This window comes from Pholcus phalangioides, unplaced genomic scaffold (assembly GCF_987345545.1).
Source record: "Pholcus phalangioides strain wild (caught in Gottingen) unplaced genomic scaffold, Ppha-v1.0 ptg000039l_1, whole genome shotgun sequence".
Classification (NCBI taxonomy): domain Eukaryota; kingdom Metazoa; phylum Arthropoda; class Arachnida; order Araneae; family Pholcidae; genus Pholcus; species Pholcus phalangioides.
In genome coordinates this window covers 17920448-17936187 of record NW_028301625.1, presented here as the reverse complement: position 1 = coordinate 17936187, position 15740 = coordinate 17920448, and the positions used below count along the sequence as shown (strand labels likewise).

Genomic DNA, 15740 nt, shown 5'->3' with positions numbered 1-15740 from the left:
GTTTTTATTTTTTGTATTTTATATCTGTGTATTGCATTTTATCGTTTTATTTTACTGTATTAGCATGTCTGTCTTACCTTGCTGTAATTAGATTGTTTCTGTAGCTTGATATATATTTAAAAAAATTAATTAATTTAAATAAATATAAGTTGATTTTTATTGAACAAAACATAAACTGGAAGTTTGCACTCCCCTTGGAACATAACAGCTTGATATCTGAACAACGAATATTCGATATTATATGATTACTGCCACCAATATGCAAGATAGCGAGAGACCAATGCCATCCAAAACACATGCTAAAACCAACCCTTCATCCAAAGATATTACAGTATCAGGTGACTGGTGTGAAGAGGCACCAATGCAAAGAAAACATTAGTGGCGCTAAGTATTTTATATATCCTGGAGCATAGCACCCCACAATTAATTCAGAGATGAAAATCTCTACATAAAGCTCAAGCCTAGCACCTGCATGTGTAAAACACTTATGACGGCTTTGACTGGGAAAAACGGGGTAGCTAGATGCCATATACATGGAATTCAAGAACTTCTGAACAAAAAAAATTCACTGCACACAAATACATTTTTTTCTTCAATTTTTTTACTCAAACATGTAGAGAAATACCAAAACATAAGAAATTTACAGCAAACATTCATATATACCGCTTTACAGAAACAAGTTCATCATACATATACATTGAACATATACATGGCAAAAAAAATGATAGTAATCTTATAATTCAGATATAATGCACAATAAGTGACTGAAATCGAAGATATTCATTGGGGAGATTTACAGTAGAAGTCCGTTATAACGACAGCTCACAATCATGGGAAAAGTTGTCATTATACCAAACTTCTCGTTATAAGCAGATGTTTTTTGTAACATTAGCTCTTTCACAATCACCCGCAAATCATTCATTATATCAAGATTGTCGTTATAAGCCATACTCATTATAAAAAACTGACCTTCACTGTATTTCATCTGTACTTCATCAAGATATGCCATACATTTGCAGTAGAATCTCAATTAACCAAGTTTCTGCTGACCAATGCTAACTTGTTGTGTATACATTTCACTGGCTTTGTGCTGTGAACAATGTGGGTAATGAAATCCAGAAAATTTGTATATATCGATTTGAGAGAATATTCTTCCATAATTCTTACATTTACCATTATATCAGTCAGACTTTATTTGTTTATAAATAAATTTACCAGTGACCTAGCAGAATTTTTTTTCACATTTTTGGGGATCATCTTTTGATCTATATCAACCAAAGATATTATCAGAGTTGCCTCTAGACCCAATACCCACGGCTAATCAAGGTTCTACTGTATATCTCAATTATGTTTTAACAGGCCTTTGAATTTTAGTTGGTGCCAGTTTAATTAGCTCTCAAATGCACAAGAACTGTGATTTAATGCAAATGACAAAAACAATACAATTGAACAGGATATAAGTTTATATCAATTATTTATTAAGTATAAAAAGAATTTTTCGAAATGAAGGATTTTTCTCTAAAAGTTATCTAGACCAGTGGTGTGAAAACTGTGGGTTGTGATCCCAAGGGGGGGGGGGGTCATGTCAATGAACTAGAGGAGGTTGAAAGAGGTTCTCCAAAATAAAAACTCCCAAATAAGAAATTCATTTTTATTTAAAAATATGTGAAAAATAAAGAATGCCTTTATTCAGCTGAGCTAATTACCATGTATCATACAATGCAATTTTATCAAATTCTACTTGTACAATAACACTGCGCAACACTGATTTTGATGCTGGGTTTTTTTTAACTGACTTTATGTGTATTTCGCTGAAAACGAATATGACATTAGTTTTCTCCCATCAGCTCTTGTTTGTGAGATATGAAAATAGCATTATTCACATTAACACATTAAATTAGGCTTAGGGTATAGGCATTAAACTGAAGAAAAAAAAAATCACTTAATTAATTTTTATCATTTCAATTGATTGAAAAACACAGCAACACTCTTGTAAATCTTAATAGCTTAATTAAAAATCAGATAAAAACAACAGGAAAAGTTATATTTTCCACTCCAAAAGCTTCTTTTGTTTGGAATTCTTAAGTGAACTTTGTATACACAGTCTCTTCACAGAGATATTCCAACAGTAATCTACCATCATATGAGTATCCCATCTGCCCCTGGTATTGGTCTTCTATTGCTTTTATTTGCTGGTGAAATCGTTCACCTTGTTCTTTACTAGTATCACCTAGATTTTTTTGGAAATGGTCTAAGTGGCTGTGCAAGTAATGAACCTTCATGCTCATATTACAACTAAGGTCTTCAAAGTTGTTGAGAATGCTGCTAACTAGTTGAACATAGTTTTCAGTCTTGTGGTTGCCAAGAAATTTCTTGCCAACAAGGACAAATGAGATCTACACTGTCTCATTCATGGAATCTACAAAATGAGGATCATTTATAAGCTGTCTGATTTAAGGACCATCAAAAATTCCAGCTTTAAGTTTTTTGTACTTATTCCATGCATTTTTTATCCTATGTATTCAAAGCAAGAGCTTTCCTGTGATCTAGAGCTTTCATGAACTGTTCCATTAACCCTAGCTTAATACACAACGAAAGCGAGATGATTCTGTCTCATCTGGCTAATTGTTCACGAACTACATTTCTTTCTCCAACAACCATGTTCTCTTTCATAGGCCACTATTTTTCTACCCAGTGGTATTTTAAGCTCTGCTATCCCATAGGCACGCAAAGCAATGGTATTTTGTGTAGCCCCCTTGCTGGCCAAGAAGAAAATTAATCATTTTCAAGTCCACACAAATTACTCATTGATGTTTGTGAAACATCTTCTCTATGACCAAAATGATAGTATCATATTCCTCTTTTATTTTGGTTGAGTGAGCAATGGGTATTGACCCCATTTAGACCTCTTCTCTTCCCATTAGTCCACTGATGTACAAGTTTTACACACTGTCTGTGGAGTCCAAACTTTATCTTGGTCACCAAGTCTAATGCCAAAATACCCAAGGTAAGCTCTTTTAACACTTTTGAGTCTAAGCCCGAACCTGACTCTGGATGCCGTTTTTGTTCAAGGGAACTAAGCCTGAGTCAGACTCAGGCTTAACTTTTGACCCTCATAGCTATAAAATGGCTGAATATATATGTTCCCAGTGTTTTTAAAAATAATCTATAAATCTTCTAGTTCTAAAAAAAATATAGATGGCAGCAGCAAATGGATGTAGCTTTATGAAACTATGTACAAGTAAGTATAGTTGAAACACATTTGTCTTCCTAGGTAAGGTAGCGACGTTTGTTGTGTTTCACGATGTCTTATAAATTATTTTTAGACTTATCAGATGCCAATGATTTGGCTGAACTTAGAGATATATTAGCACACGATTCTTTATCAGTTATCAGATACAGATGATCCAGAATACCAGCCCGCTTGTGTAAGGGATTCAAAATCGCAGTTCTCAGATGACGACAATAGCACCAGTAAATATATTTGATTTTTTGCTTATGAACAAAAAAAAAATTGTGTATATTACTTATTTTTTTCAAATGTTTTATGACGTATATTTTACAAAATTATTATTCATTTTAGATGATGAAAAGGAGCAACACAGCAAATCAAAGGCAGAAACTAAAAAAAGATTGAGGACAGAAACTCAAACTTAATGCCAACTTTGTGGTGTTGCTCTGTGTGCAAATCTTTGTTTTGAAGTATACCATACTAAAGCAAATTTTACAAGATGATATTTTTTTTTAATAAAAACTATTTTTAGATATTTGTAGAACATTTGGGCAAGTTTTTATTCAGAATTGTTAGCAATTTTCTGTTACAAAAATTATGTTATGCGGAACTTTTTAAAACTCGAAAACATACTTTTTTAATTATTTCTCATTAAATATTAATTATCAGTACCTTTAAATAATTGCTATATTATGAGAAAAAAGAGTTTGAAATTTCTAGCTAAAAAAACTGTTGAGATATATATATTCTAAGTATTTTAAAAAAACCTTGAAAAGTGTCAAAAACCCTCAATACATAGGGACAAACACAGTCGAAATAGCTCAGACCCAAAAGTGTTAACAAAATCAGAAAAACGACTTTACCGTTCCTTTTTAGGGTGTACTCACCACATCTGTAGCAAAATACATCAGGAAGATCATTACAATTTGTTTGACGGATGCCATTTTTTTCCTTTATTCAGCTCTCAAAACAAAGAACTTTATAAGTTATGTAGTTGCTCGTGATTTGTGGAATAAAAATCCTGGAACAGATTAAAAACACTTAAAATTTTATTTAGATCTGGATTGTTCCCCGACCATGCATTACGAAAGCTGGACAACACACATTTAACTTGGACACACAGAGCAGGAAGAAAAAAGCAGAGGAAATCGAATTCACATTAAAAAAAACTTTACTACTCAATGTTAAAATATTGCATAATTGAGCTATGCTGAATCTCAAAAACTAGAGCTAATAGAGAAAAACTGTTTTCATATTTGAAATCAGAACACCAAATATAGTCAAAATTGGTTAGAAAATTCCAGGCACCAAAAAAAAATTTTTTTTGTAACACTGCGTAATCAATATATCGGCTCCGTTATGCCAGAATCACAAATGTGCAATGTACTTCCAAAAAGAGAATGTGGGAAATGACATTTGAATGTTTATTTTACCCATGTTATTCTATGGAAGTTATTTTCCTAAAATGTTTCGTAACATGTGTTTTAATAGGGATACACATTCGGGTTTCAGGCATAACGTAGATAACAAAACAAGGTATCCAAAAAGCTGATAAAAAAAATAAAGTTTGTACATTCGTGCTTCTGGCGCATGGAGCGGACAATATCAAGTTAGTACTTTCACAGGGTAACTTGGAGAGTATCGTTCGATCACAGAAAAGAATGATAAGTAATATGTGAATATACGGAAGAAAATGTGTCTACATTTTATGAGCAATTTTTGTTATTGGTCGACTTCAAGTGTAGAATCATTTTGAAATCAGATGATTCTTTCTTAATCACCCTGTATACAAAAACCAAGGACCATACACCTTGCTACACTTCCACCTTACATAAGGGACACCAAGTACATCAAAAAACAAAGCGAATATTTATATGATATTTAAAAAAAAAATCTTTGGAAGTCAATATCGCCTAATTAAAATCAAAACAAGCGTTCCAAAAAGTGCTTCTGGGCAGGGCCGTCTTAAGAGCATCAGGGACCCCTGGGCCAACTGATTTTTCTGAGGCCCTACCTGGCAAACTCTTGAGAATTTCAACCAGTTATAATTTTTGTGAGGACCTTCTTCTCTTGAGGTGTCTGGGTAGACCCATGCATTAAGATGTCACTGCTTCCGGGACAGCAAATTTACAGGTGGAAAACCCAGACCTATGTAGGGGTCGCCAATAAATATGTTTTTGGATCAAAGGGGGGGGGGGGTCGCACTTAAAAAATTTTGCACATCACTGATCTAGACAGAGATGATGAAGGTACATAAAATAAGAAGGTATATATAAATTGGTATAATTTCTGAACAATACTGGAGTGAAATATGTAGTGAGAATGAAGTATTCAATCCTTATTTATCATTATAATGAGTTTTATTTATAAAAGAAACTGAAGGAATATAGAAAAAATGCTTTCAGTAACTGCCCAAACACCACAACCAAATTAATTCACTGTTATTTATAAATAGTGGAGCAGCTATCTTCAACTTGTTGCTCATAACCACCATTGTACTCCTTGAAGCACGAAAAGTGTTCAATGCTTGTGTCCAATTCCGTACTTGCAAGCACTTGATCAACGTTTCAATTATGCACCCTGTAAAAACTGCATTCGAGAATTATAATTGTGCAAGTTTCAGGCATACATGTCAACACTGCCGTAAGGGTGCTTTTGATGATAAACATAGGCAGTGCTCATGACTCAAGAAAGGTTGAAGACCCCTGTAGTAGAAACTCTCTATATAACAAAATCCTGTATTTAACAAGTTTTTCTACATGACAATTTTTACCAGAATGCTTGAATTTTCATGAAATTTTCTATAATGAAAATTATTTTTGTATAATGAATTTTTTGATAAAATGTAGCAACTTCATTATATGGAGAGACTCGACTATATTATTCCTAAAACATTTGAGACATAGAAATATGACATGGAATATTGTACATGCATTTCCAAAGTGGCACAAGTCAAAAATGTGTATTTTTGAGTCATCACCATGAAAGAATTGGATAAGCAGTCCTCTATCAAACATCAAAAGTATACAAAAATAGCTTCAAATCCCATCTGCCAAAACACAGCCACTCTTATAATTGTTTTGTATTAGCCCACACACACTTCATAGATTTTCGAGATTTCCTCAAAACAAGAATTTTTTACTTGTGTCACTTTAAGAAATATGCAACTGAATAAAAAAAACTGAAGGATGTATTAGGTTTTAAGCTCAGACACAATTCACTCTTTCTTTTTAAATTTAGGTTAGTGAATGTACACTTATATATTAAAATTATGATCAAATGATGAAAAAGTTTTAATCATAAACTCAAAATCTCAAAACTAATGGATAATTTATGACTAAATTAACTGATCTCATTGTGAATACAACTGTTAAATCAAAGACACATACATATTGACTAGAAATAAAAGAAATGCAAATAATTAGAGAACATCATAGAAATAATCCAATCCCTGTCCAATTTCCCATATCGATAAGCTGATTCCAAGTTGTTTTGCTAAATGTATTCTTAATTGAATTGAATATAAAGTAGGATAATAAACTTGATGCACGGAATTCTTGTACCTATAAAAAAAAGAATGAACAGAAATGTTAGATATTGTTGCAGATTTCTCTCTTCCCTCTTCAAACATTACCCAAAAATTCTGCAACATATATATAGTGGAACCTAAATCTGGTATTCATTTCATTTCTTTGAAAAAAAAGAGAAAAAATATTTTTTTCACAAAAGCATTATTTTAACCACATAATAACATTTACATGTAAGATAGCTACATGTTTGTGAGTTGAAAAAAAAAGAAGAAAGAATTGAAATATGAACATTATGGATTAAATAAACACAATTAGAGTGTAGACTGACATGCAAAAAAAAAATATTACAATTTATATTCTTAACACTTTTGGCTCTAAGCCAGAGCCTGACTCGGGATGGCGTTTTTGTTCAAGGGAACTAAACCAGAGTCTGACTTGGGCTTAACTTTTAACTCTAGCAGCTATAAAATGGCTGAATATATATGTTCCCAGTGTTTTTAAACATAATCTATAAGTCTTCTAGTTCCAAAAAAATATATAAATTAAAATAGATATATATAGGTGGCAGCAGCCAACCAATGTAGCTTTATGAAATGATGTAGAAAAAATTATAGTTGAAACAAATTTGTCTTCCTAGGTAAGGTAGCCATGTTTGTTGATTGACAAGATGATTTTTTTTAATAAAAACCATTTTTAGATATTTGTACATTTAGTTTTTATTCAGAATTGTTTGAAATTTTATGTCAAAAAATGTTTTCATATGCGGAACTTTTAAAACAGTAAAACAAACTTTTTTAATTATTTCTCATTAAATATTAATTATTAGTACCTTTAAATAATAAAAGAGTTTGAAATTTCTACCTAAAAAAACTGTTGAGATGTATATGTTACGGTAAAAACCCGGAGAGTGGTAAAACCTAGGTTTTACCAAGTCGAGTTGGTAAAAGCTGACATTTAGTAACTTCCATGAAAATTAGTAAAAATGTGAATTTTATAATTTTCATAAATTTGAAAACTTTTTATTTATCAATCACAATGATCCTGATGCTAATTAAGATCATAATTAATTAAGTAATTAGTCATTCAAATTCGCAAAAATTACTAAAAATGCCAATTTTATCATTTTCATAAATTTGAAAGCTTTTCATTTATCAATCACAACGATGCTAATTAAGATCATAATTGATTAATTAATTAGACATTCAAATTCGTAAAAACTAATGCAAATTTTATAATTTCCATAAATTTGAAAGCTTTTCATTTATTAATCACAATGACCTTGATGCTAATTAAGATCATAATTAATTATGTAATTAGTCATTCAAATTCGTGAAAATCGGCAAAAATGTGATTATAACTTTCAAAAATTTGAAAGCTTATCATTTATTAATCACAACCATCTTGATGATAATTAAGATCATAATTAACTAATTAGTCATTCAATTTCGTGAAAATTACTAAAATTGCGAATTTACAAATTTTCATAAATTTGAAAGTTTGTCAATTATTAATCACAATGATCCTGATGCTAATTAAGATCATAATTAATTAACTAATTAGTCATTCAAATTCGTGAAAATTACTAAAATTATTATAAATTTGAAAGCTTGTCATTTATTAATCACAGCGGTCTAGATGCTAATTATGATCATAATTAATTGACTAATTAGTCATTCAAATTCGGGAAAACTAGTAATAATATGATTTCTATAATTTTCATAAATTTGAAAGCTTGTCATTCATTAATCACAATGATCCTGGTGCTAATTAAATCATAATAAACTAATTAGTCATTCTAATTCATTATACTTAGTAAAATTGCAATTTATATAATTTTCATAAATTTTAAAGCTTGTCATTTATGAATCATTATGATCCCGATGCTGATTGTAATCATGATTAATTAGCTGATTATTCATTCAAGTTCATGAATTTTTCTAATTTCCCGCATAACATCACGTGCACATGTTCCGGGTATTTTAATTATAATTGGCAGTAAACTGTAATTACAGCTAATTTCGGCTTTTTTCACCTCAGCAACAACCAAAACGAATCGGCAAATTTTGGAAAAATATATTATTATACAGTTGTGATATCAATCGTAATAACTGTAATTTACAAATTCTGAAAATGATTGATTATGATTGTCTCGGCAAATTCATTGAATTTAATTTATAGTAATTTGGCCAGCTAATGTTTTTCGAAATAGCCAAAAAAAAAAATCTTATTCCTATTAATTATCTTTAACTAAATTTCCAATCAAAGTTGGTTCAAAGAATTATTCTCTAAATCATTGTCATTCCTCAAACAGCGTGGGTTCCAAGCGCAGTGGGTAGGAGTTGTCCATTTTATTTTATGCAATTTTTGGAACTGATAGAAATCCCAGGCCATTTTATAAGAAATTTAAACTTGTGGGGCACTAGAAAAAAAGGGCATGTGAAGCGAAGTAAGATCCAGTGTGTTCGTACAAATGACACAGCAGGTGAAAATTTCAAATTTTAATAAAATTAATAAAAATATTAATAAATAAATAAATTAAAGTATTGACATTAATAAAATTATTAATTAATTAAAGTATTGACTAATAAAATTATTAATTATTAAACTCATGAATTAATTATAACTCTCTCTCTCTCTGTGTTAATGCATAACATATGCAAAACAGGGAGGGTGGTGATGTACAAACTTGAAAAAAAAAACACAGCAAGAAATCGACCAGAAGTTTACAGAGCGAGCTGCAATCAAAAATGATGCACCATGAGGATAATGACACATTGTGTTCGCATTGATTCAAAACAATATAAAAAACATGCGATGTAGAAAATTATTGCATGTACAAAAGGATGCAAGATGACATTGTATAGCGTTATAAAATTATGTTTTTCAAAAAAGAGATTCATCTCTTCATCGAAAGCAACTAGAAACAAGACTTAAACAACCAGAATTAATTTTAATCATTATTTGGATGGCTATACATCTTGTATTTCATGGAATATTCCTGTATTTTCAAGTGTTTTAATAATAGACTACTATATACACGAAATTTTTTTGAAAAGGACAAACAACTAAAAGAATATTTTTTCCATCCAAATGGCCAAGAAAAAGACCTGATCTAGTTGGAAAATAACTAACTTGTCAACACTGTTCTAGTTTGAGCAGGAACTAAAGAACCACATGCAAACCCTGAAACTTTAGAATGGAAAATAAAAACAAGAAAAAATTCTACCTTTTTTCCGATGTTAAAATGTAGATGCTGATTTCTATACTTATTCAACGATAACAAGAAAACAATCAATAAAGAACACAACAAGAGATGAAAAACAGATATTCAATTTAAAAAATCTAAACAAAAAGTAATTATATACACGAGTCCGCGTTCGTGAATAATAAATTCTCAACATTAAATTCCCGGTTATAATCATCTCAAATTTCATCTTACGTAACACAGCTTCTCCTAAAAAGGCATTGACATATCATACCCCAGATCTTGATTGGTATTTTTTATGGTTTGTTATTATTGTATGGCCCCATTATTTGACCACTTGAGAGTGGCCATTGGCTAGCTTCATCACATGAGATACTGTCACCACCACATACACAAAGACAAATCTCCTTCTCCACCCCTCTAATTTTTACAAACATTTGAAATTCAATAGTAACGGAATCACTCTTCAAGTATTGTATACTCACATAGTGGGGTTCAGCATACACAAAAACACTCATAAAACTACAATACAGTGGAACACTCGTTATACGACTCTCTTTTACTCATAAATTATACACATTTGGCTTCGGTCACAATTTATTCCTATACATATTAATGTTAAAATACTTAATTTATTAGACACTCTCAACATCAATTACACAGCATTTCCATTTCAACTGGAACCTCGAAATTTGGTAAAAATTTCATTTCTGTCAATAGGATTTCAATTTTTTTCTCTAGGTAGCAAAAGACGTCACTGAAATGAATATTTTGACGAATATTATCACCAGAAAAGCCATAATTTTTAGTACGATTGTAAATGGATACATAAACATTCAGCAAGCTGATGACCCCTTTAAAGTGGGCTCTAAAATGATTTGTTTATTGTAAGTTTTTGTGAATTATGGAAACGCGGTGAGCCATAAACAAAATATCCAGTAGAATTTCCTTTGGTTGTGGTATCTTGCTTGTTAGCTGGCTGCGTGGAATCATCTTTTCTTAATTTCTGAAAAAAATAAAAGCCCCCCCCCCCTCCCCTTCTCTCTTGAACGTAAAATGAAAATTTTGACAAAAAAAATCTGGATCTATGAAAGAGTGAAACTTGAGAAGAAATTAAATGTGCTGAGTTACTTTTGGAGACGGTTGCAAAAAAAGATATAATAAAAATAAATCTAAATATAAACTGTATTAAGGAAACAGTTATTTTCCGGATATTTTGCTGACGTGAACTCTTGGAAAGAAAAGTCATCACGTCGCTACCGGGACTCGAACCTAGGCCCTCTTGAATACCGGGCCTACCTTATGCGAGAGCACCTGGGTTCGATTCCCGGCGGAGACGCTATGACTTTTCTTTCCGAGTTCACTGTTTCCTTGATATCTCGGGCTGAGAAAAACCATCTATAAACAGCATTGTTCGCAGAAAATCTTACAAATTTGTTTTTAATTTTCTTCTTTTTTTTTGTCATTTGTAAAATAATCGTAAGAATCCTGAAGAGAGAGAGAGAGATTAAATTTATTAAAAAACCATAATCTCACGATCTTTCTTTGTTTTCTTCATATTCAGATTATTTTTAAGCATAATCAGACTTGATTTGGTCTCTCGAACGTTGGATAAACAGAGTTATCTCTCCCCCACTGTATTGCTTTCTTAATTCCCCTCTCTCTGGATCTGAAGACCATCCAAATGTCCAAATTTTAATGGTTTTGTGCTACTACACTATGTTTACCTATCTATATTGCTCTAAAATAGAATGTTTTAACCCCGATATGTGATAACAACCCAGTAACTTTAGATTCTTTCTACTCCCAGGGTTATATAACAACCATTTTCACTTTAATGAGCATAAAAAAAATCAATCAGTGGTCATATCCTTCGCCTCGGCCATCCTCCATCTGTTATTTGTCTGACTTTTTATGAGAACAAAAGACCTATTCCAGGGAAAGGTCGGTCCTTGGAAAACTTATCTTTTCAGTTGAACTTTTCTTTTCCTTCTTGAAGGAAAAAAGATCAGTCATAAAAAATCGGTCTCGCAAATGACGATATATTTTTATGTGAGTTTTTTTCTTTGACTCCCTTCATATTGGTAGGGTTTAAAGTTGAAGCTGCTTCAGGAAAACAAGAAAAGGGCTTTGCCCCACCAGTGGTCATTTTTTATCTTCACTGGTGGGGCAAATAGAAAGGCTAGTGGGGCAAAATCCCCACCAGTTAACATGTAAAAAAAAGGCTTGCGTGACACATTTAGAGATCCCTTGAGTGACATGTGACATAGTTTTAGAGCACTCAAGTGGCCCCCAGTGCGGTTATACATCACTCAAGTTACCCACGGCACATTCTCAGATTATTTAAGTGTGTGATCTGCAGCATATAATTACGGATCACTTGAGTGATGTGTGGCACAGTTCCAGAGCACTTAAGCGGCCCGGACGCATTCCATATCACTTGGATCCGTGAAACATTTAGAGGTCACTAAAGTGGCTCTGTAGGGAACTTATTAATGGGGGGGGGGGGGTGTTACTTCAATGGAGCACCGAGTAAGATGCTATTAAAAATATTTCATATTTTCATAAAGGTTGGTTGATGACGTAAGCATTATCCAAACCCCCCTCATCATCAAAAGTCAGCAAATTGGAAACCGCCTCACCCCCATCGATGATGGCATAATACTTGAACGGCCCCTTACTTAATTAATTATGATCTTCATTAACATCAGGATCGTTGTGATTGCTAAATGACAAGCTTTTAAATTTTTGAAAATTATAACATTTGCATTTTTACTAATTTTCACAAACTTGAATGAATAATTAATTAATTATTATCTTAATTAGCATCAAGATCGTTGTGATTAATAAATGAAAAGCTTTAAAATTTATGAAATTAGTAAATTTGCAATTTTACTAATTTTTATGAATTTGAATGACTAATTAGTTAATTATGATCATAAGATCATAATTAGCATCAAGATCGTTGTGATTAATAAATGACAAGCTTTCAAATTTATGATAATTTGTAAATTCGCAACTTTAGTAATTTTCACGAATTTGAATGACTAATTATGATTATAAGTTAATTATGATATATAAGTTAATTATGATCATAATTAGCATCGGGATCGTTGTGATTGACAAATGAAAGTTTTCAAATTTATGGAAATTATAAAATTGACATTTTTAGTAATTTTTGCAAATTTGAATGACTAATTAGTTAATTGATTATGATCTTAATTAGCATCAGGATCATTGTGATTGATAAATAAAAAGCTTTCAAATTTATGAAAATTATAAAATTGGAATTTTTAGTAATTTTTGCAAATTTGAATGACTAATTAGTTAATTGATTATGATCTTAATTAGCATCAGGATCATTGTGATTGACAAATGAAAAGCTTTCAAATTTATGAAAATTATAAAATTTGCATTTTTACTCATTTTCATGAAAGTTACTAAAAATGTCAGCTTTTACCAACTCGACTTGGTAAAACAGGATTTACTGGCTTTTACCGTAACATATATATTCTAAATATTTTTTAAATAAATCATTAAAAGTGCCAAAAACCACCAGTTCACAGGGATAGGACAAACCTAGTCGAAACAGCTCAGACCCGAAAGTGTTAATACACCTACCACTTTCACTTCCAGTTTGGAAGATAGAGAGCAACACTTTGAAGGGTTGGGAGAGGGGGATGATTTCAGTCGAAAAAAAAATCAAAATTAATGTTTGTGTGCTTTTGCATAGCTCAGTACTGTCCCTTTCAACCAAGTAAAACACCAGCGGCAAAAAATACTTTCAGTCTGCTGTAATAAAGGAAGCAAGATATGGCATAAAGGGGAACAATCATGTTAGTCACAGCTTGTTCTTACTCTCCTGAAAATTTTTTTATTATTGACTGAAAGTGTTCTTCTCCCGACCATTCATATATTATAGACACTTGTATATACATTAAGGATAACATGTGTTGACACTTTATGCATGTCCAATCTACACAGGATATTATGCTGAGGTGAGCTCACCTCAGCATAATATGCGGAAAATAACTGTTCCCTTGATATCTACGGCTGAGAAAGAAGCCATCTATATCTCTCTAAACCGTCCCACCCGGGGGCCATTTCCTGAAGTTAAGAGAGGCTACTACACACGAGTAAGGGGCATGAGCATATTGATCATTGGAGGGGGCACACAGGATTCGGAGAGGAGGGGGCAGAAGTAAGCTCTTTCAAAGAATTTGAGTTTCTAACCTTTAAAAAGCATAGCATTAAATTAACAAAACTTGGTTAAGGTTGCAGCATAAAAAGACATTTTCATTCAATTTTTTTTTGTAATGAAATATTTAAGAATATTTTAATTTCTTTTGTCTCGGGGGGAGGGGATGGAATGGTACCCTATGACCCCTTCCCGTGTGTGCCTCTGACTGAACTAGATTCCTTGTTGAGCGTGGGTTGAGCTTGAAAACAAAAAGTGTCATAAGCTAATTATAGGAGTTTGCTATAACCTACCGAATTGGAATCCACACTACATCTACAAGCTTCATGAAGAAATATTGTACATGTGTAAACATAAGAGGGTAGTAATATTAGGGGATTTTAATTATCCAGACATCAGTTGGGAGAACCTATTGGCTAGAGATCAATATGAGGGGGATTTTCTTAAATTGGTGCCCCATAATTTCTTATATCAGCAGGTATCAGAAGCTACTAGGGATCTTCTGTTTTGGATTTGATTCTCACTAGTTCTAATGATCTTGTTGAACATGTTTTGGTTAGAGACAACTTTTCTTCTAGTGATCATTAACTTCAAAGGAAAGGTTAGCTAGGGTTAATTTTAAAAGACTGGTTGGTATCAGTGGGTGTGGTACATCAGTGGGAAGAATTCAGAGCAAAACTCTACTCTGTTTTCCCATGATGTCATACCCTAAGTTCATAAAAAGTAAGTTTGTTCATCGCACCCCCTCTGGTTCACGTATGGTTTCCAAATTCCAGACATGTTGGAACCTTTGGGAATGGGAAATCATATTTTCTAAGAATTCTGGAAAAATCACTTATTTGAGAAATCACTCACAGAAAAATACATTTATTTTTAGGCTCAATTATTCTCTATAATTTTTAGTGTTAAAATAATTCATTTATGCACCACATAACTTCAACTACACAGCGTTTTCACTCCGACTTGAATCCCGAATTTTTGCAAAAGTGCCATTTCACTTAACTGATATACGTAGGAATTTTTTGAAATGTCACTAAAATTATCGTGTAAATAAAACACTGCAATTAGACAAATACATTTGTTGTACCTTAGATTTTGATTCATGACATCTTAATAATAAATATCAAAGTATAAAATATTAAAATTTCGTAACGATACAGTCAATAAATTTTTAGCAATCATGTTTCAAACTCAAGTAAAATGTCAAAAATAGCATTCTTCATAAAACGCCTTTAAAATTTTCATTCACAGATTACTTGATGTAAAAACGTAACTCTAAAGTGGACGTAACTTCGGTTCTAAGCATCATATGAATAAAATTAGGCCTGGTTTAAAATCACAAAAAATGGGGCTTTCATAAAAAATGGGAAAAACAATATTTTCTTCCAAAATGAGGTTTTAAACATAGTCGGATACCTAAATCAACTTCTATTGATTCAAAATGTTTTTTTAGGTTATTAATTTAAAACTTCGGGAGAGAATTTTCTCTAATTTTCCTAGTTATCAAATGACATTTTACCTTTTTTTTTAATTTTCCTCATTTTGAATGTTCTAAATCTTTATACCACAGGTAAA

At 31.8% G+C, this 15740-nt stretch overlaps 1 protein-coding gene across 2 annotated transcripts in view; it reads right to left on the bottom strand.

The window, feature by feature from the left end:
* Nucleotides 1–596: 596 nt before the first annotated feature.
* Nucleotides 597–15740, bottom strand: part of LOC149065641 (chitinase domain-containing protein 1) — a 73661-nt gene continuing 58517 nt past the window's right edge. For both annotated transcript variants that reach the window (XM_089253978.1, XM_089253979.1), the window contains one exon: nucleotides 597–6795. In XM_089253978.1, coding sequence (XP_089110104.1) covers nucleotides 6654–6795 — 142 coding nt within the window. In that variant the 3' untranslated portion in view covers nucleotides 597–6653. The remainder of the gene's footprint in view (nucleotides 6796–15740) is intronic.